At 37.1% G+C, this 21,743-nt stretch overlaps 2 protein-coding genes and 6 non-coding genes across 8 annotated transcripts; 5 read left to right on the top strand and 3 right to left on the bottom strand.

The window, feature by feature from the left end:
* Positions 1-1,501: 1,501 nt before the first annotated feature.
* LOC144654917 (uncharacterized) lies at positions 1,502-3,192 on the bottom strand. Its single transcript, XM_078515155.1, has 3 exons — positions 2,974-3,192; positions 2,221-2,349; positions 1,502-1,761 (listed from the first exon to the last, which is right to left on the bottom strand). The coding sequence occupies exons 1-3, from the start codon at positions 3,172-3,174 to the stop codon at positions 1,636-1,638; spliced, it is 456 nt and encodes a 151-aa protein (XP_078371281.1). The 5' UTR covers positions 3,175-3,192; the 3' UTR covers positions 1,502-1,635.
* Positions 3,193-7,633: 4,441 nt separating this feature from the next.
* LOC144654457 (uncharacterized) lies at positions 7,634-9,760 on the top strand. Its single transcript, XM_078514612.1, has 3 exons — positions 7,634-7,861; positions 9,149-9,289; positions 9,501-9,760. Exons 1-3 carry the CDS (start codon positions 7,652-7,654, stop codon positions 9,618-9,620), a joined length of 471 nt encoding a protein of 156 aa, XP_078370738.1. The 5' UTR covers positions 7,634-7,651; the 3' UTR covers positions 9,621-9,760.
* Positions 9,761-10,523: 763 nt separating this feature from the next.
* On the top strand, positions 10,524-10,596 carry Trnaa-cgc (transfer RNA alanine (anticodon CGC)). Its single transcript has one exon. It is a non-coding gene; the product is annotated as a tRNA-Ala (tRNA).
* Positions 10,597-15,936: 5,340 nt separating this feature from the next.
* Positions 15,937-16,009, top strand: Trnaa-agc (transfer RNA alanine (anticodon AGC)). Its single transcript has one exon. It is a non-coding gene; the product is annotated as a tRNA-Ala (tRNA).
* An 858-nt stretch (positions 16,010-16,867) lies between these two features.
* Trnap-cgg (transfer RNA proline (anticodon CGG)) lies at positions 16,868-16,939 on the bottom strand. Its single transcript has one exon. It is a non-coding gene; the product is annotated as a tRNA-Pro (tRNA).
* A 266-nt stretch (positions 16,940-17,205) lies between these two features.
* On the top strand, positions 17,206-17,278 carry Trnai-gau (transfer RNA isoleucine (anticodon GAU)). The gene has a single exon. It is a non-coding gene; the product is annotated as a tRNA-Ile (tRNA).
* A 734-nt stretch (positions 17,279-18,012) lies between these two features.
* On the bottom strand, positions 18,013-18,085 carry Trnai-gau (transfer RNA isoleucine (anticodon GAU)). The gene has a single exon. It is a non-coding gene; the product is annotated as a tRNA-Ile (tRNA).
* Positions 18,086-20,134: 2,049 nt separating this feature from the next.
* Positions 20,135-20,207, top strand: Trnai-gau (transfer RNA isoleucine (anticodon GAU)). Its single transcript has one exon. It is a non-coding gene; the product is annotated as a tRNA-Ile (tRNA).
* Positions 20,208-21,743: the final 1,536 nt, after the last annotated feature.

Here is a 21,743-nt window from a genome sequence, read left to right on the forward strand (position 1 = left end):
TTTATTAACCAATTTCTAAAAGAATTACAATGATTTGACTATTCGAATAAGAACTTTATATATAAACAATAATAATAATAATAATAATAATAATAATAATAATAATAATAATAATAATAATAATAATAATAATAATAATAATAATAAAGATTTATATAGCGCCATATCCATGGCTCATGGCGCTTTACAATAAAACTTTTTTGTGAAACCAGTTCGTTCCACAACTGTGATGGGAAATAGGATAAGACAGGTCATCTTGGTTTAATCTGTCCAAGGCGGAAAAATAATTGTGTCAAAAAGCTTTTCTTAATCTGTGCATGTAAATAAATACATATGACGGTTTAATTTTTTAAAAAATGGAGAATCCGGGTATCGATCCCGGTACTTCCCGCATGCGAAGCGGGCGCTCTACCATTTGAGCTAATCCCCCAGACACGAAACGTTTTATGCTTCACGAAGAAATTATTTCTGTAACTCTAAAAACGCTTGTGAGTTTAGGAACTTCAAATCTATAAAATCGACCAAAAATACGCAAGAGAAATCATTCCCAGTATTTGGTTTGAACTGATATCAAATGCGAGAATTTATATTACAGTGGCAAATTCAACGAAGGCCTTAGATTTGCTGATTGCCAAGATAATAAGTTAAGGTGGCTGATAACTCTTTTCAATAATTTTATACATAATTTTATACATTGATGGGTCAGTACTCAAACACTTTATCAATTACTATTACAGAAATGAAATGAAACAAATCCCCAATCATTGTTCGATAAGATGTGATCATTTTCTTGACGTAAGTGGTTATCATAGCAACAATATAACTTGTTAAAAACACTCTTAATTTTAGCTTTCAGTGCTAATAACTCGAAAATGAGTTCGGTGACCCCCATTGTTGAGTTATTATCAGCATGTCATGACTTTTGGCAAAGTTTTAAGAAATTCTGTCAGAGTGATTCAGAGCCACCTTAATATTATAAAAATTTAGTTAAACTTGTCGACCAATGATTGAGCAATTTTTTTCATACCATAAATGTAATAGGAACTTATAAAGAATTGTAGTAATGCCTTATCAAAGTAAAATGACTGGAAAATGCGCAATACTGTTATCAGCCACATTAATTGTTCGAGGGTAAAAATATTTACTGCTAATGCTTTCTTGGATTCTGCTGCGAGAAAACAAGAGCGACATTTTGGTCCGTGCGAGGGTCGAACTGACATTTGTGCTCTTGTTTGAGGATTTATCTGATTTGAAAATAATTTAATAAGCTGCAAAATGACGCCATCTATAGCTTCACTGTATTGAGCAATCATAAAATATCCCAGTTCGCTCGCGGGCGATACGTCTTGACGTGTCGCTTTGGAAAACCTGCTACTCAGAAGACACTGACCGTCGACAAATATCTTTGAATTATTTCTGTATTAAATATAGTCTGTTTCTCTATGGTGACCTCAGGATTATTTCCTGATTTTATGCTGGAAATTAAACCGAGCAACACAGGTTTATAACAATCAGGCTCTTTAATATCACATTTGTTCACCCATGACAACTTGATATCGATATCAAACTACTGTTCACTTGCAGGCTTAATTCCGAGCTGTTGATTCCGTTTATCTGGTCCTAGGGGCGAGTAAGTTAGGCCGCGTCTTTTTTGTCTCCAAGCCTTTTCAAACATTCTGCAAATCGCACGAAGCAGCACAGACGTTCCTCGCAAGTCTTGCTATATAACATACAGCAACGGATTACCGGGAAGCATTTTCTCTATAAAATAAAACAAGAACAAAAACCTCAGGCATAAAGGCTACACAAAGGAAACGTGCGTTTTGTCAAATTTTGGACTACCCCCCGAGAAATAACTGTTTTTGAGCCCCTAAAGATACAATTTTTTATGCCCGATCGTTCGGAACCGACAACACAGTATCCGTAGTTTTTATATTTCTTGTCGTGCAACCTAAAACGAGGCCTCAACAGCTATACACCCTTTGGCACTAATATAATATCCGTAATTTACACCTCTAAGCGGATGACGAGCACCCAAGCCCCTTGCAAATTGGTCTTCTCCCAACCCTCCCCGGAGCAATTAAATGCAGAGCCAAGGTAACAGGCCGATCGTGTGGCGTCGGTTTGCACTTGAACTTGGTACGACTTCCTATTGGTTCAGTTTTTTGTTAAGCCATTGGAATTAAGTATGCAACAATTACTGTGTAAATTATTACACACCATATTAGGAGTTGGACGCACGCCTGCTCTGTGCAGACATATGCTGGTTTGCCTGATACATTGCAGATGAGCACAAGCATCGTCTCCAGCCCTTTTGTGGCACACCACAGCCATGGCGATACATCTTTTCTGTTAGAAAATGGACCACAACTAGTCAACGATAGATTTTTTTTTAAAAATTTAAAGACTGAGGCCTTTCACTGTCGGCTAGGACCTCATTTCAGTTTCAATTTTTATAACCCATATCATTCAATATATTCATTGTTTTCCTTTTTTTTGCCATTTAACGTCCATTCGGGTGAAGAATAAATTATGGAATTCCTGCAGAAACTGTCCTGTTTTCCGAAAAAATATATGGAATGACCAAAACGGCTCAGTTACTTATGTCCTAATACGTGTAGTACGCTAGAATTCCTGAAAATCATAAAACATTTGTGTAAAGTGTTTTATGTTAATGACAGAGATCAAAATTTACTCGGAATTTCAATACATTTATGCATCATTTTTAAACCAAGGACGGGCTACATCCTTTCGAGATTTCTGGTTGCCTCTCGATCTATGATAGCCTAAATTTCTTTTTATCAGATTATGGGGGGTTTTAATCATCATTAAGAGCTCATACACAAAACGTGTAATTTAAGGTGATTTTTTCATTAGCCTAGTTAACGTCTGACACTTGCGGTTAGAGAACATTGTAAAGCTGATATTTCTTGAATAAATGTTCCTAAAAATGAAACCATTAAAATTTCTTACCGCTGCTCCACTTGTAGTGGGCGTTGGCCTCGGAGGTCGTCGTGGGTCGGCTTGTAGCTCGAGGTAACCGCGAACCTTCCTCGCCATTTCTTGATCTTCCATCTCGAGATAATGTAAGATGGCTTGTGGATGATATTCCATCTCCTCTTCGGCATACACGGCAACTGCCGCGAGAAACAGCAAAGCTATTATTGCCCTCATGTTAACGCGTCTTATCTGTGCTCTTGAAAACACGATGTGCAAAGAGATACGCGCGTCTATCTGTTTATATAGAGCATGGACACACTGCCTTGCGTGTTGCGCATGCCGCGTGACTTTATTGAGACAAAGGCACTTAACGCGTATTTAAACAGCTTTAAAACTGTTTTTTCGACTATATGCTTGATTTTTAAGCCACTCACGATAAATTTTAAAAGAAAATAGATACTAAGGAAACATGTTCTCACGAATTTCGTTTGTTTACTTTCTTAAAAGCTCTACACGGGCAATGTCTTGCAGCTGAATTAACTTTTAAACATCTCTTGAGCAAATTATCTAGACGCTGGCTTCACGAGTCTTGCGTAGAGCAAACAAATTAACAATGCGTTTTCCTTAAACTTTAGAGAAAACAAAATTATTTTAACGTTGTCATTCTCTACTGTATTTGAATTAACGAAAACTTAAATCTGAGGATATTTTCAACTTAATTCCACTCATTAAAAGCTCGTGATTTTTCAAAAATTGAAAGATTGTTTCAGTTATAAATAGCAGACTTTAAATCCGTCAGCATGCCTCCGAAGTGTTGTGGATTTCTTGCACAATTCGCAGATATTTATGTGATATTTCTAAAGGTGTGTGGAAAGCATTTTATAAGCCAAAACTTAAAAAATTCTTGAAATATCCTGACACTGACTTAGTGAAAGTAAAACAACGTTCATGATAACTTGTCAAGAGAGGTTTCGACCGAGAACCTTCGTCTTCTCCGGTTTGAACATGGAAAAAGACAACGGCTTTTTGACGTTACGTAAGCCATTGCTTTTTGGCCATTTTCAAACCGGCGAAAGCCGAAAATATAGAATATTTCAAGCATTTGTTATGTCAACTCCTTACTGCAATTTCAACATTTTTTGTTTAAACCCAAATTAAAACTTACTGCGCATTAATACTGAATATCGAGAGCAGGCGGCGAATTGAAGCTATGCAGTGAAACTTCGATACAGTGATAGCAAATGCCAGAGACTAGGAAATGTTTTTGTTATACAGTCGAAGCTCTCTTAACGGACACTCTCGTAAGCGGACAGCTCTACTTGCGGCCGCATTGTTTGAAACCCCGTTAACTCCCATACAAACACTGTATTTTTACATTCTCGTAAGCGGACATTCCCGTAAGCAGCCGCGGACACTTCCAGAGATTACGACTTAGACTTTTTCTTTGTTTTTAAGCTCCCGTTAGCGGACACCCCAAAGAAAATCCTTTTAACAACCTCTGTATCTTGGTTTTTCAATCAACTTCACGTCGCCGTTTGCCACAATGATTTTTACAGAACTTTATAGTAATTACAGTACCATATTTCAGTGTTTGTTTTGTCGTCATCAACGTCTGTTCGGTTATTGTTAGCTAGGCGAGCTCCTGTAAGAGGCCATCTATCCCCTTCACCTCTAGTAGCCGCTTACGAGAACCATTCTCGTAAGCGGCCAGCTCTAGTTACGGACACTTTTTTCGCGTCCCGAGGGAGTCCGCTTACGAGAGCTTCAACTGTATATCAAGGTTAGTTATAACGAGGTTCTGTTCCAATACATTTTACTGTTAGTAACTTTGGCCGCGCTGAACTATACCGTTCGTTACATCGGGGAACATTTTAACATTTTAACATTTTTTTCCAAACATCGAGAAGTGAGTTGAAAATACGACACGTTGCACGGTATTTTTTAACGAAATCCAAGGTGTTTGGAAGTGTAACGAAACGCTGTTCCAGTGTCTGGTATATCTTCTCAATCCAAACCACCATCGCGGATACGATTTTCTTTGTTTTAACTTGATGTATTATTAAAGAGTCTGAGAAAAATTATAAAAATTCTGATTTGAAAATGTTAAGAAAAATTTATAAAAACTATGATTTGAAAATTTTAAGATTTCGTGACTATATGTTAAATTCCGAATGCACGAGACACTAAGCAATTTGCCAAGACTGACATTCATATCTTCAAGACACTTTTGTATTTGTTCAGCTTTGTGGTACAACTGTTGCAACAACGAAGTCTCTTCAGGAAAGAGTGCACGATAGCACTTTTGAAATTAGTTTGTCTTGTAAACAAAACACTACATTTTATTTTATTTTCTATTGTGCTGACTTGTTTGTCTGAAATTTTTCTCAGAACACAGAGAAGGACTAAGCTAGCTCCTGGGCTAGCTACAGGTTTATAAGTGAGACAAACTGGAGGGAAATTGTTTACGTTGTTCTGAGGTTTTGGTGTTTAAAGTGATGTAGTTGTACTAACAAACTGAACAGATATCATATCACTGAAACCGAAATTGAACACGGAAAGTCAGATCAGATCAATGGAAAATAATTCGTTAGAACTAGAAGAGTCAGTTAAGACAGGAATAAAACGGAGAATTCTAATCAAGGTTTGGGAAAGAACTCTAAAATAAACTTGAAGATGGTGGAGCTCCCGTAAAGCTAGATGAACTATCGTATTTGCACTAAATATGTTAATATCCAAGCCGTTTAATTTGCTCATAATGGAAAGCTAGACGTTGACTGGTCTTGTTTTAGAAATAAAAGGATGAAACTGATATCTGTTCTCTCTCTAATATTATGGGCTCACTCATTTTGTCATTCCTCTTTTGTTATTCAAAATATCCGAACACTTGGCTTTACCAAACTAACACTAGTCACTTTCCTAGCTTTATCTATGTTCCACTCAAGTTCTCAAGCCAAGAAATTTTAAACTTACAAAGTAACAAGGAAAAATTAATCAAGAAATAAGTTTAAGATCGTGCCAAACTTTAACCAATCTTTTTTTTAGGAAGAGTTAGGGTTTTCGTGGCTGTTATGTTTTTTCAGCAGCTGTCTCAGTTAATTTCATGTTTAATTTCACAAGACAGGAAATTTTAAACTCACATAATAACTAAAAAATAATCACGAAATAAGTTTATGATCGTGCCAAAATTTAACCAAAATCTTGTTAGCTAAAGTATGAGTTTTAGCGGCCGTTATGTTCAACTTAGACAAAAATTCTTAACTGACAAAATAAATGAGAAAAATAAATCACGAAATAAGTTGACGATCAGAGGCCAAACTTTAACCAATCTTCTTGTAAGAAAGAGAACGTGTTTTCGTGGCTGTTATGTTTTTTCAGCAGCTGTCTAAATTTCATTTCTGTGTTCGCAAGACAGGGAATTTATAATCACCGTAACAACTGAAAATTAATCACGAAATGAGTTTAAGATCGTGCAAGCTTTAACGACCTTTTATTTGCTTAGGTATGAGTTTTCGAAACAGTTATGTTTTTTAAGCAGTTGTTGTTGGGTTCACAAGACAAGAAATCGAAACTCACAAAATAATTGAAAAATCATCACGAATGAAGTTTACGATCGTGCCAAAATTTTACCAAAATCCTGTTAGCTAAAGTATGAGTTTAGCAGCCTTTATGTTCAAGATAAAAAATTCTAAACTGAAAAAATGACTGGGAAAATAAATCACGAAATAAGTTTAAGAATCGTGCCAAACTTTATCCAATTTTTTTAAGGAAGAGAACGTGTTTTCGATTCTTACGAAATAAGTTTAAGATCGTGCCAAACTTCATCCAATCTTTTTTTAAGGAAGAGAACGTGTTTTCGACTCTCACGAAATAAGTTTAAGATCGTGCCACACTTCATCCAATCTCAGGAAGAGAACGTGGACCACGAAGAGACGAACTTATCCAATTTTTTTAAGGAAGAGAACGTGTTTTAGACTCTTACGAAATAAGTTTAAGATCGTGCAGGCTTTAACGACCTTTTATTTGCTAAGGTATGAGTTTTCGTGGCCGTTATGTTTTTTGCAGCAGCTGCCTAAATTTCGTGTCTGGATTCACAAGAAAAGCAATTTTAATCACAGAGAAAACCTTAAAAATAATCACGAAATAAGTTTAAAAGCGTGCAAACTTTAACAAACCTTTTATTTGCTAAAGGAAGGGATTTCGTGGCCGTTATGGTTTTTCAGCAGCTGTCTAAATTTCGTGTTTTGAGTTAACAAAAAAAAGAATTCAAAACTCTGATCAGAATAACTTGAAAATCAACACGAATTAAGTGCAACCAAACTTTCGTTAGCTCATAAAATAACTGGAAAATTAATCACGAATAAGTTTAAGACTGTGCCAACTTCAACCAACCCGCTTTTTTGGTTAGTAAGGGTTTGTTAGTTGGCAGTTGTGTTTTTTCAGCATCTGCAAATTTTATGCTCGTGGTATTTCGTGATAAAAATACAAATAAATACAAATTTTATTGTCCTCTCCCCGTGGAGGCTTTTCGTGTGTCGGTCAACATTAGTTAACAAAGCTGATAAAACGCTGACACCTCTAATTTCGCACGAAAATTTGTTTAGTTCTAAGTTGACGATCTGTCACTGCGCAACGAAAAACGTCAGGGTCTCTATATAAGGTGAAGTAGTTGTCTTAAAACTACAGTGTCAATTGCACACATCTTGAAGCCAAAATGAAGACTGTCGCAGCTCTTTTCCTCCTTGTCGCCTTTGCGGCGTACGTGTCCGCCGAAGAAATGGTATTTCACAAGGCCGTGCTTGATTTCTTAGACGAACGACATGATGATAGAATGGCCGACTTTCTGAGATCCCAAGGCTTGCCTGAAGATACGTTGGTTGTCAACGATCCGCAAGGACCAACACAAGGACCACCAGGCTGGATAGTAAGTAAAAGTAATTGTATTTTATGTTGGATTTTTTTTAACTAGGTTTATTCCTTACCTTATTTTATCAGAAGAAGCAGTGCAAAAAGCGGTTTTTCTTAAAAGTGCATGATATGTCACGCAATTTAAGGCAATTTCAGCACTGATCAACTGGTCATAGAATTAACTGAAATATCACAACAACGGCTTAAAACTGTAGAAGAAGGCCAAAAAAGGGCACAGATGGGCAAAATTTGGGAAGGTTAAAATGGATTGCGTTCGGGTAAACTTGAAAAACGTCGGTCCGACTTTTTTCAAGGCTGTCTCAATTTTTGTGAAAGTCTCATTTACAATGCTCGAAAATCATCCTTGTTTGTAATGTGGCCGCAATTTTGCCAATAAAATACTTTTTGCTTTGAGAGTTTGAGGTTAAGAAATAAAAAGAATTACCTAAATTACCGTGACATAGCTCAAGCAATCGTGCGTTTAAATGGTTGAAGAAAGTCGGACTGTCTGGCTGCGGCATGCCCCAGGCAGGCCGGGTGCATAAATTGCCAGCAGTTACATGTTTTGGTTTATTAAAATCTATACGTGGCCTTAGCAGATAAAACTGTCAGCTATGTGAGACTAGTGCTCATCATATTTTAGATTCCCGAAGTTTAGTGCACAGCGTGTTCGCAATGATGATGATATGTAACTCGATGAAGCGCCTTGTTGGCTCTCTATCATCAAGATAGATGATATCGGCTAGGTGACGATGGCTGCAAGGGCCGTTACCTCTGCTTATCTTAAATTTTTTATTTAGTATCATTACATTCTTTTAATATTCGATTTTTACACTTTTAGACCAACTATTTTTAAATCATAAGATTAGTATGATTAGTATTAGATTTTTATTTTACTATTGGTATTTTACACAGTTTTTGATATTATTAATTGTCACTTTTTGTGTTTTTTCTATTTTTCAATGATGTGTCCCCAAATTAGTAAGGGATTCTTCCCTAGCTATGTGTTTTTGACACTCTAATAAAGTTTCTTTTTCATTCCTTCATAGATAGATAGATATAACTCTAATTTATACACGATTGTACATAAAGCTCAGAGAGCTTATGGGGTCGTGGAGTATTCAAGAATTACATGAAAAAATTACATAAAAAACTAAAATTAAAATTTACATCTAAAAGCTAAGTTAAACTACGTCTGAAATTACATTTAAGATATACATCTAAAAACAAATATATCCAACTAAAAAAATCTCATATATCCAACAAGCTCCCGTGCTTATTGTGAAATTTTTGTCTCCTACAGAAACCTTGCATTGACAATGGAAAAAAATGCTGGCAGGACGCTGGTCACGATGCTTGTAAAAGGCTTGCTTGCATCGATAACTTCCTCAAGTGCGTCGTTCTCAACCACCCCACTCCTCTTCCTACGCTTTCACCCTTACACGTAAGCACATATCGTAACGTAACGTACCTTAACGTAACGTAACGTAACGTAACGTAACGTGATGTAACGCTTCATAACATGGTCACTTTTTAGGTTGCTAATATGCCACATGGGTTGCATGCCTTTGCTTACCTACTGTTCCCTCCTGCCGTCTTCTAAAGTTTAAACACATCTGGAATGGCAGCTCATACCTACTTTTTTCGTCTTGCAGAAAGGATGCATGGCACTTCTTTATCTGTGCAGGCACCAAAGTCCAAGCTGTGCTGGCGAATTGTGCTGCTTCGTTCGCATCAAGCAGTGTCTTGCTCTGAAACCTGCCTCAGTTTCCTAAGTCTGAGGACAAACGATATTGTTATCATGGCAACAAAATAGAAAGATATCGATCAAGATGGCGTGCAATCAGGCTCAATTTATAAACATGTAACTCAAGGGGATAATCAGTTGTGTAATCAATAAAAAGCAAGGGTATGACTTGGTGAGTGTATTTGGTTTAGCTCCCTGCATTCTACTAGCCGAGTAAGCCCTTCCTATTCTAATTAATAAGCGCCGCCCAGGGTAGCGAGGACGTGGGAAAGGAGACAAAGTGTTACTTTACATCTTATTCACTGAGAGATTTTTGCGTTCCTTTATTGAGAATTGTCCCTTTACTGAGACAGTATGCCCCTCCTATGCCTCTCACCCCAAAAGCCGCAATATCTCGATGTTATTCGAATTTCCTAGAAACGGTTGATAATGATAATGAAAATGACTTAACCTAGCTATAGAATGCAAAATCACATTCGGTAACATTCAGAAAACTTAACAAATAGTAATTCTCGCGACTGTTCCAATAAACCGAACTAGGCGAATGTTTAAAATGTCAACTGGGTCACTTTTAGCAAAATTTCCAATGACTTCGTCAGCATCAAGCAGAAATCAGTGATCTTACGAGCTGAAGAAAAAAAATCGACAACATTTTCTATGGACCATAGAAATGACGCCATGACATGTCCAAAATTTAGCAGGGAAACCACTCGCCTGTGGCTTGTGGCCCCCTCTTGAGTTTAGACTTTTCTTGACGTCATTTCTATGAGACTCTATGAGAGTGTAGACTGTGGATAAATGTTGTCGATTTGTTAAATAGCTTTTTGTCAAATAGCTTCATTGCTTTAAATATTTATTAGCTAAATCTCTGACATTATCGGTAACAGGTAGATTATTTTAGGAATTTTTGTGGCCAGGGTATGTGTCCGTTGGGGAATTAGCTCAAATGGTAGAGCGCCCGCTTCGCATGCGGGAAGTACCGGGATCGATACCCGGATTCTCCAGCTCTCTCTTTTTTTTAATGTTAAACAATTTGTACTTAACGTTATTTTTTTAAATGGTAAAAAATGATTGCCTTAGAGCAAAAGACAAAAATTCATTCCCGCCCAACTGGACGCAATATTTCAACGCAACGTAAAGCAACATTGTTGGGTCATGTTATGACATGTTATGAAGAAGACCAGCCGTAAATTTTTACTTTTCCTTTAATACGGCCATCCCGTTTTACGGCCATACTCGTATAGCCCGTCATTTGCTCCACTGAAGAAACCATATATTGGCAGCGACTGGAAATGTTAGTAACTCAAAAATTAAAGGTATTGCATTGTGAATTGTTCAATATTTTTTAACGTGAAAAAAAGAGATCACTCCCTCTTTTGAAAACATCCATTTATGGAAGTTTGTGTAGCAACTACTTCGCTTGAGGCAGGACTCAACCCTTTTTATCTCAAACATCACATTTTGATTAACTTTGCATTCTTATCCTAGTTATGATCTATGTTTGACTTTTCATCAATGTCATCACCCTATACCGGTTTCACTGTACAACATCTACAACCGGACCCTGGGAATCATGCTCAATATGTATTGAACGATTACCTATTATTGCACAAATATCTTTCACTGAAAAGAAAAAAAATGTATTGGAGAATCCGGGTATCGATCCCGGTACTTCCCGCATGCAAAGCGGGCGCTCTACCATTTGAGCTAATCCCCCAATGCACAGTTATCTAGGACAAAAAAGTAATCTACCTGTTACCGGTTGATGTCAGAATGTTGCAAGGGTTTGGCAAAGCAAGGAAGAAAAATAGGTCACCAAGGGTGACATGAGTCTAATGCCGTATGGCATAGTGATACAGATTGCGCGGTTTTCGTAAGCCGGTTAAAATTGGTTAGAGGTTTTGTTCGGGAGTTTAATTTAAAATGCTTATAGCAAGCTAGGGGCATCGTGGATAATTATGGATGAAAACGAAACAGTCATAAATGTTATATGCTTCACAAAATTTAAAGTATGAACAGGAGTTATGTACTTCTTCCGTATTGTCCTAAGAGATTAAAATTTGGACAAGATGCGTGACGATTTACAAAAAGCATGTTCATTACAACAAGGGTTAAGAACTTCACATCGTTTTCTCAGATTTTTCAATAATGATCTGAAAAGATTGCAATAAAAGCACGAAATAGTGACTGTTACTCCATTTACTTAAGCAAGAAGTTCCTAAAAACGGGTGTAAATGCCACGTCAAATAGAGAGGTAGCATTCAGCACCATACACAGGAGCGAAGATTTTATCATGATGTACAACGTCATCACTTCCATAGCAATAACCATAGATACTTAAAAGATCTTAGAGTTAAGAGATGGGCGGGAAGTCGCGCGGCAAGCATTTATGCGTTACATTTTAGTACATTTTATTTTGGTTTTTTCATGTAAAGAAAAAATTAATACAAACGAGGTGTTTTCTTTTTTTAAACAAAGTTTAGTACCCGGCAGCCGGGAGTTTTTAAAATACTACATACCCGGCAGTTGAATTAGAACCACGGAAAAACCAATCCAATCCTCCTCAAAATATAGATTTGCAGAATGCAGCGATTAATATCGACGGCAAGCGCATTAGGTGACCGTCACTAAGATTTTGAGAAACGAGTGTTAGAAAGAGGTAATAATTTTTTTTGACGAATTTTCCGCGTACTATAAAATCCTCGACCACGGGCACGGTTTTCAAAAGACTAGATCCCGGCAGTAAACAAGATAATCAATACATCATATCCACAAAAATGACATTGAAACCTAGCTCCCGAGAGTATAGTATTCATCTCGGAAACCAAGCGATTTCAATATTTTTTCACAATTCGCTGGACCACGGGCACGATTTTTCAAAGACTACATACCCGGCAGTCAAAAATGCTTCCCGTTTTTCCATCAAAATTTCCATTTGAACCTGCTGAGATGTCGGTGTAGATCCAAGCGATTTTCCAACTTAAGGCCTCAACAATTGCCTCGGCAAAGTAGTACAAAATAGCTACAAAACGCTTGAGCGTTCGGTGACGAAAGTCCGCCACCGATGTAACTTCCGGTGTGACACTTAAGTGGCGTGACAAAGGTGGCACGTGGTGTTGGTTTTCGCGCCAAAACGAACTCAGCGTTGGAAGCGACGTAGCCTGAATTTCAGACATCACTCTGTGCTCGCCTGCTTGCCAGAAGGAACGTCTGAACACATTTGAGCCTAATGCCGTCCGGTGACGTCACTACCCGAAAACCGGGTAGTGATTTTGATTGGTTGATTTAAAAATTATTTCATAATTATGTGAAATTATGACTGAATTTTACCGCGCGAGGATTGTAATTTGAAAACGTTTGGAAAGAGTTCGAAGGAGTTCACCTTCCCAGAAATGAATTTATTAGTCATTTACCTTGAGTTTATTACTTTATTAGTTTACCTACGGATGAAGAATAGTAATGGAAATCGGTAGGTTTTAAGTTGGCGGCATTCGTCGCTTCGACATGCAGTGTTTTGCCAAATTTATATATGTATTCTTGTTTTGTCAACAAAGCCGCTCGACGCTTATGTCCTGCAGCCTCGATGAGCCAGTGATTTCTGAACTCAGTGCCCACAGTCAAGTAGGATATTTTTGTATTGAATTCCGTTTCTTGATGCCTCAGTAACCGTCTAAATTGATTAATTTAAGTACTCACGAGTGTGTTGTATTTGTTCGCTGCGTAACATATTATATTTTGATCGCTAGATAAGCTTAAAGCAAATCAGTTCAGATTAAATCGGTTCCGTAAAAGAATATAGCCTGCAGTCGATTAAAATCTCATTCATTTTCTCAAGTTTTCAATAGTTTACTATTAAAACAATTTTATACCCTGTAATCCTTTATTGAAGCGATTTTTCTTTCACAATTTCATGGCCTCGACAGAAACTTTTCCGCATGAATTAAAACCAAAGTGTAGTGACGTCACCGGACGGCATTAGGCTCAAATGTGTTCAGACGTTCCTTCTGGCAAGCAGGCGAGCACAGAGGGATGTCTGAAATTCAGGCTAGAAGCGACGAAGTTCTTCTGTGGGCTAAACGGCTTAGCGTTGGAAGCGACGAAGCTCTCGGTTTTCTTAGTTATTTGTAAGGTAAGTTACACGTTTTATCAATAAGGTAAGAAACCCTTCGCAAGTAACATATCGCAGAGTTAGAAAGAGCGATTCAAGCTACAGGAGCGAAGACACAATTTTTCATTCGTTTAGTTAATCATTCATTGTCTTAAAAAACTGGGAATTGAAGAAGAAGAACTTCGTCGCTTCCAACGCTGAGTTCGTTTTGGCGCAAAAACCAACACCACGTGCCACCTTTGTCACGCCACTTAAGTGTCACACCGGAAGTTACATCGGTGGCGGACTTTCGTCACCGAACGCTCAAGCTTTTAGCTTTTTTACTACTTGCCGAGGCAATTGTCAGGGTCGGCAGGGGGGTAAGCGGTATACCAGTATACCTGAAAAGCATGTACCCGGTATACCCAAAATTTTCCCTCAAAATCATGCAAAATACCAAATGATACACAGTATCAAATACCCAAAAAGGCCCAATAGAAAAATACCCAGTTTAAAATCCCCTGTATACCGTATACCTAAACCCTGACCGACCTGATGTTGAGGCCTTAGATCGCTTGTCCCGCTCAGCAGGTTAAAGATTGATGGAAAGGAAGATTTTTGACTCCGGGTGTATTGAAATCGTGCCCGTGATTATATTCTAAAACAAGATTACTGCTGTCGAGAAGACTCGGGAGCTAGAATTGAATGTTTATCGGTTCTAGTTTTTCACCGTGCCCGTGAGTGAGGAATAGTACGCCGAGCGAGAATCTCACAAAAAAGAAACTTATTAGATCGCTCGCCAGCAAAGATACTCTCGCAGTTCACTAGTTTTTTAGAAATTATAAGATTGACACCGAGTAGAGTACGAATTTTGAAGAAAAGATTTTGTAGTATGCCCAAGCCGAAAATTCTCAAACACAAAGCCAAAACTATAATTGAAATCGCTTCATTTCTAAGCAAAGATTATAGTTTTGAGGAGGATTGGATTGGTTTTTCCGTGGAAATTTAGAATAATTTCAGACTGCCGGGTATGTAGTATTTTGAAAACACTCCCGGCTGCCGGGTATCTAGAACAATATAAATTTGTCGTTGTGTAAATAACGCGAGTCGCCGTCGAAATTTTTTCTCAAAGACGTCTTGCTTTTTAAGCAAGACGAAAACACAAGTGCTTAACTGAACTGAAAACGAAGATTTATTTTCACAAAAAGCTTACAAATGTCTTAACTGGAAAATTATTTCGTCCTGTTCAAGTGTTGAATAATCGTGACTTGAGAAAGACTTTTAATTATGCGTGGGAACACGTGTCGCTGATTGGCTGTTTTTAATTGAAACTAATCGTGCGTGTCCGTACGGAGTCCGTTCTTGCAGCTGATCATTGTTTTCTACATTACAGCGAACGATTATCGATCCCGAACCATTCCCTTGGGATTGCTAACAGCTTTTTTCATATAACAAAGAGTCTAATGCGCATGCGCAAAGCGCACGCAAGCATTAGACTCAAAAAAACTATTTAACAAATCGACCACATTTTTTACCGACACACAGAGACCAGAGAGAGAAATGACATAATGTCCAAAACTCAAGTGGAGGCACGCCCAGATTCTCCAGATTTTTCAATTCTTTTATCAAACAGACATTTCCTTTCAACAACTAGTTGCTCATAAACGCTCTTGTTTTATTTCTGGTGAACTAGTTGCTCAATACATCTTGTCGGCGAATGCCCAGGGTCCGGCCGCACAGTGAAATGTATATAGGCATGGCTTTCTTTTTTTGATGAAATATTTAAAAAGGCAAACATCAAAAAATTTAATCAAACGAAAATGTTTGAGATAAAAGGGGTCGAATCCTGCCTCAAGGAAGCTTTCAAATGCGTTATGTCACGCGCTCGCGCATTTTTGCACTGATTTTCCTCTAATACACTGGTAAATTTTCGGTGTCATTATAGACAATCTACACCACATATTTTCGTGGTCTCCACTCTTATACTACCACGACCATAGAAATTACGCCATAAAATGTTCAAAACTTTGCAATGAAATCAATCGCCTGCGGTTTGTGGTTCTACTTGAGTTTTGGACAAGTTCTTGACGTCGTTTCTATGCTCTAAGTAGACTGTGGAAAAAAGTGCGCGAATTGTTAATAGCTTTTTTCACCTTGGTTTCAATATTTAGCAGCTAAACTCTTATAACATTTTGAAACTCACAGGTAACAGCTAGATTATTTTGAGCAGTTATTTTGTTCAATGAGCCTGTCCGTTGGGGAATTAGCTCAAATGGTAGAGCGCCCGCTTAGCATGCGGGAAGTACCGGGATCGATACCCGGATTCTCCAGTTTTTTTTTTAAATAAAACCTGTCATATGTATTTATTTACATGCGCAGATTAAGAAAAACTTTTGGACACAATTATTTTGTAATAATAATAATAACAATAATTTTATTTAGCTCATATTAAAGTTTACAGTTGTGTTCGTATTCTTAATAAAATAGAAATAAGGTATTACAGGAATTTGTAGTTAATTAAGTATCGAGCTGGGGAGCTAAATAAACCGGTAGGTTTTCAAGTTAGCTCCCCATACTAATAATGTTATTAATAGTTTAAAAAGCAAGTGATTAATAAGTAACAATAGGGGAGAGGACTTACGAATTTACAAACTAAGTTTAATGGAAAATCAGTAAAGTTTTTGTTCTTACAGGAGGTAACGTTTTATTTGCTTGAGAAATGCTTATACTTAAGTCTTTCAAAGAAGATGGAAGGTCTTTCCAAATATCAATTGCCATGAAAGTGACGGAGTGCTTTCCTTAGTGTTTTACTCTATACTTATAAAAATTCTGTTTGGCTGTATATTAGCCTTCGCCGCAGACGAAACTAAATCCTGCCGGGGTTAGGTTACGTCTGCGACGCAGGCTATTGTTTTTCCGTCTTGGACAGTTTATACCAAGATAACCTATCCTATCTTGTTTATTTCCCGTCAAGGCTGTGGAAACGGAACTGGTTTCACAAAAAAATAAAGAAATACCAAAATTGTATTGCAATCTAGAAGATTTTTATTTTAGTCAGTTGCAGTAGTTTGCAGTAAAAAAATAAATGTATTTCTCAAAGCAGAAAAATATCATTTATTTTGGAACAAGGAATATGGCTGCTGTGACGTCAGGAAAACCCTTTGTACAATTGAAAAGATTATTAAAACGGGCCTGTCCGGGAGTCGAACCCGGGACCTCTCGCACCCGAAGCGAGAATCATACCACTAGACCAACAGGCCAGCTGTTTACGTTTTAAAAAATTGCTTGTTAGTATCACTTGTAAAACTGCCCATCTGGTTGAAAAAATTTCCCTTGGCGAATTGTTTTGAAAAATCCATAAATATGACTGAGATGTGAACAGCAAAATATCAATCAGAAGAAATATTGGCTCTTGTTTAACTCTGCGAATTGGTCTTCAAACTAGCCTGCCTCCTTTTCCCTTTATTCCGCTTAACTTTTACAAATGATATTTTCATTTATTTTAAATTGTTAGGTACCAGCGACTGGTCCGTTAGCTCAGTCGGCAGAGCGTGGTGCTGATAACGCCAAGGTCGTGAGTTCGAGCCTCACATGGACCACGAAATTTTGCTTTTTGTCCGCGATGGAAAGGGGAAATCAAATCTGTTCAGTAGTTTAAAACATGTTTTTAAGAAAATATTTTTCCAGTTAATAAACATGCATCGAGGATGATGTTGTTTTCCTTTTTGTTCCAAAGTTTTAATTAATTTTGTCTGAGATTTTGAATCTAATTTTGAGTTATTGACATTCTACCAAACAAATGTGAAGTCACTGTACTGGTGAATGAATTGGGATTATTTTCTTGACTCGGTTCACAAGTTACCATTTATTTTAGCTTTAAGTGTCATTGTCAGAGAAAACCAGGCTGAACTAAAAGATAAGGGCAGCCAATTTCCCTAACTTTTTCAGCATTTAAAACCTATCAGATAAGATTTAAATCGGTGGTATTAAAATTATTTTCTGACTTTTTAATCCTGAGATTGATCAACTCCCCCTCCTACTAGTTCTTGGCTCAGAAAGTGCCAAAATTCCACATAGAAAAGGCTGACTTCTCGGTACAGGAAACAGATCTTCCTTTTGCATTTCGTGCACTTTATCTTTTTAACACCGTTAACTAACTAGTTGTTGATGTTTGGATGCTAAAAACAAATATTCAGTTAAACTGCAATTTTCACCATATTTTCTAAACTTGGCAGGTAGCTTGTGCTTACCACAGAATGAATTTCGGGGGTTTCCAAAATATTCTTTTTTAAAAAATTATTTTCTTAAAATGAAAGAAAAAAGATGATTTTCGTGGTCCGTGTGAGGGTCGAACTCACGACCTTGGCGTTATCAGCACCACGCTCTGCCGACTGAGCTAACGGACCAGTTGCGAGTATCATTGGTGTTAAATATAACCTGATTAGTTTTTGTAGCCCTTTCAGTGCTTTTACTGACAAAGTTGGGGCAGACTACCCGGGCTTTTAACAAAAACAAACAAAGAAACAAACACGCAGCAACAACAGGAAAATAAAAAATAAAATTAGAGTGATTACCAGAAAACATTGTTGCCATGAGCAATCAAAAAAATACTAAAAATCACTTCTGGAGAATCCGGGCATCGATCCCGGTACTTCCCGCATGCTAAGCGGGCACTCTACCATTTGAGCTAATCCCCCAACGGCCAGGCTCATTGAACAAAATAACTGCTCAAAATAATCTAGCTGTTACCCGTGAGTTTCAAAATGTTATAAGAGTGGCAAAGTGAAAAAACTATTAACAATTCGAGTACAGTTTTTCACAGTCTCACTTATTGAGCATAAAAACGACGTCAAGAAACGTTCAAAACTCAGTAAAACCACAAACCGCAGGCGAGTGATTTCACTGCAAAGTTTTGGAAATTTTATGGGGTCATTTCTACGGTCGTAGTAGAATAAGGTTGGAGACCACAAAAACATGTGGTAGATTGATTTGCATTCTTTTTAAAGTAATGATGTTTGCCTTTTTATTTATTTCATCAAAAAAAAAAAAGAAAGCCCTGTCTATAAATTTCACTGTGCAGCCGGACCCTGGAAATTCGCCGTCAAGATGTATTGAGCAACAAGTTGTTGAAAAAACTAAAAAATTGTTTGATAAAAGAATTTGAAAATCTGGTGAATCCCTGTGTGGCTCTACATGAGTTTTGGACATTTCTTTATGTCATTTCATTCTCTGGTCTATGCATTGTGATGTAAAAAATGTGGTCGATTTGTTAAATAGTTTTTTCTTCCTTGCTTTGTTCACTGTACCTGTGCAATGGGGGATTAGCTCAAATGGTAGAGCGCCCGCTTCGCATGCGGGAAGTACCGGGATCGATACCCGGATTCTCCAATGTAGTTTTCTTTTTATATATATTATTCTTTTTCTTGAGTTAAAACTTAACACCCCTACTCAATAAGTGTTTTGGAAACGCGTCAATTTTTTTTTTACCGTTTATACCTAATTGAAGAAACGTTGAAAAGCATAAACCTTGAACGATGCGACCCAAATGTTTACTGGGAAATCGAAAACATTAACCCCCATCTGTGACAGAATGAAAATTATGATACGACAGGTTACATAAATCACGCTCTTAAGGCTCCAAAAGATAAAATATCGTGATTATTTATAACTGAAATATTACTCGGCTGTCTACCCAAAGTGCCATTGGGTCATATAGTTCATGTTTAATGCCTTGAACAGGGTCAAAATGTCTTCAGTTAGGTGTATATCAAGAGGACCAACCCTTATACGGTAAATGCATAATGGTAAATGTAATAGTTTGAATTATCATTGGGAATTCACGATGCTCGATTGAAAATGTTTGCATGATGAATACAATGTATTATGAGATTATGGAATATGCTTCGATGTTTCAAACGTCATCATTAGCTATAACATGATAACAAATATTTAGTTATGTCATAGTAATTGCCTATAAAATTATCCGTTTCAAATGCAAATCAAACTGACTTAAGTTTCCTCTGAGAGACTCAGAGACCGAACCCAGGACCACACGATTCCAAGAAGGAAAAGCTAAGCCAACAGCTTCGACGTTTAAACAAGTACTGACCACATCATCTTCTTTAAATGTTTTTATTCTGTATCTAATAAAAGAGTTCTTCAATCCAACAATGGCACTTGGCAATTATTATTCATTACATTTGTGTTTAAGCATAATAAATTTTGTATTAGATTTTGTAAATCACTGTATCTGTTGTACATGTTAACAAATAAATATATTAATTTCTCTAACAATAATATTCATCGCATCAAAGTGACACACATTATAATTTGCAGTCAGTTTATGCCAACGCATTTAATGTTTTCATAGCCAAATTTCATACGTTATGATATTTATTAAAATAAAATCTTAACTCGTAAATCTACATTTAAACTTACTCAGCCTTCGTTACGGTGGTCCGTTAGTTCAGTCGGCAGAGCGTGGTGCTGATAACGCCAAGGTCGTGAGTTCGATCCTTGCACGGACCATTCTTTATTGCGTCCTCAAGGAATTAAATTCACAAAAGTAACTATTTTTAAAATAAAACAGCAGTTTGTGCGTTTTATCAGATGAACACCAAGGCTTCAGGCCGAGATAGTTTGTTGTTAGTCCACCACTTAAAGAAATCATTAATTTTATAGGCACGCGGGAATTGTTTAGCCTGCATTGCAGACGGACTAAAACCCCAGACTATACCGAGGTTTTAGTTCGTCTGCAACGCAGGTTAAAATTCTTAAGACTTTTAAGAACACGAGAGATGTACATAGAAAAGAACAAGGCGCAGCCGCGTGCTTATTGCGCTTTTTGATTATTCTACACAATTTCCAAATGCTTAACTCGAGGAATGCTTAATACACGAGAAGCAAACTTTTTTTGACATTGCGCGCTATATTGAACTAGATTTGACCAATCATAGCGCGAACAATTCATCTAGCACCAGTTTATTATTAACATAAAGAATGTTGTTACTGGCAGTAAGTATTTCATCAGCTTTGATATTTTTCCATACAAATTCTCAATATATATTTTCTGAAACTCTCTTGTCCCCATTGAATTTGACACCTTTGCTCAAAATTGACAACCTTATAAATCCGGGAATCGATCCGGTTTATAATTTCTCCAAAACAGTGAATCAGACAGGACAGGATTCCAAGCCAACTACCGTATTTTTTCAATTAAACGTCCCCGGCGTTTATTTCAAACTAGGCACCGTAAATCCGGCGTTTATTTGAATGGTGCAGTTCATTCGAGCAAAATGTTCATTAAACAAGATTTTTTTAATCATTATTTGTGATATGAATGTATTTTGCCATCATACCTAAAGCAAATTACACCTCGAATAAATGCCTGAAAGGCTTACTTACCACTCTACCTTGGAGACCCGGCGTATATTCGCGATCGGGGCCCAGCGTTTAATCGAGAAAATACGGTATGTCTTTTTTGTCAGTTAAAGCCAACAAGTTAAGAGCGAATTTTTCCCGTGACCGAGTGAGAGGTGGTACAAAATTTTAAACAAGCCTACCCTCAATTTTTTTTCAGAGATACCTTATGGTGAGTCGATCAACGTGCTATGAATTTTTCTTTAAGACCTATCTTTGTTTGGCAGAAAAAAAATAAAAACTTTCACGCCCGCCGACTGCCATGAAATGGTCGAATTTCATACCACGATTAAGAGCATAAGAATGATGCTGCTCACAAGCGCAAAATAAAGCAGATTTCTCTCGATTTTGTGTATTTGTTAAGGAGGCATTTACAAATGATTTGAGTCTAAGAACAGTATTACAAAGATCGATTTGAATATTTAGAGCCTGTTTAAAAATTACAAAAATTTTATTGCTTAAAAATCTCATTTTGGGGCATTTTTTCAAAGAACTCTTTTCCTATGCGTTATAACTCAGAATCACTTAAGACTTGGCCATTAATAAGTGGAAATGATGTTCTTTTAAATGGTATAAAAATCAGTCTAGGGCTTTTAATTGCTACGAAGAACTTCCCCTTTCAATTTGGACGAAATCACAACACCG

This window comes from Oculina patagonica, chromosome 5, assembly GCF_052425735.1.
Source record: "Oculina patagonica isolate OP01 chromosome 5, crgOcupat, whole genome shotgun sequence".
Taxonomy (NCBI): domain Eukaryota; kingdom Metazoa; phylum Cnidaria; class Anthozoa; order Scleractinia; family Oculinidae; genus Oculina; species Oculina patagonica.

Bases quoted from the DNA above. Each gene is read 5' to 3' on its own strand.
- LOC144654457 (XM_078514612.1), top strand. From the start codon at position 7,652: ATGAAGACTGTCGCAGCTCTTTTCCTCCTTGTCGCCTTTGCGGCGTAC. The intron at 7,862-9,148 runs GTAAGTAAAAGT...TGTCTCCTACAG, and splicing joins AAGGACCACCAGGCTGGATA to AAACCTTGCATTGACAATGG. The intron at 9,290-9,500 runs GTAAGCACATAT...TTCGTCTTGCAG, and splicing joins CTACGCTTTCACCCTTACAC to AAAGGATGCATGGCACTTCT.
- LOC144654917 (XM_078515155.1), bottom strand. From the start codon at position 3,174: ATGAGGGCAATAATAGCTTTGCTGTTTCTCGCGGCAGTTGCCGTGTAT. The intron at 2,350-2,973 runs GTAAGAAATTTT...ATTTTCTAACAG, and splicing joins CCACTACAAGTGGAGCAGCG to AAAAGATGTATCGCCATGGC. The intron at 1,762-2,220 runs GTGTGTAATAAT...TTTATTTTATAG, and splicing joins TGCGTCCAACTCCTAATATG to AGAAAATGCTTCCCGGTAAT.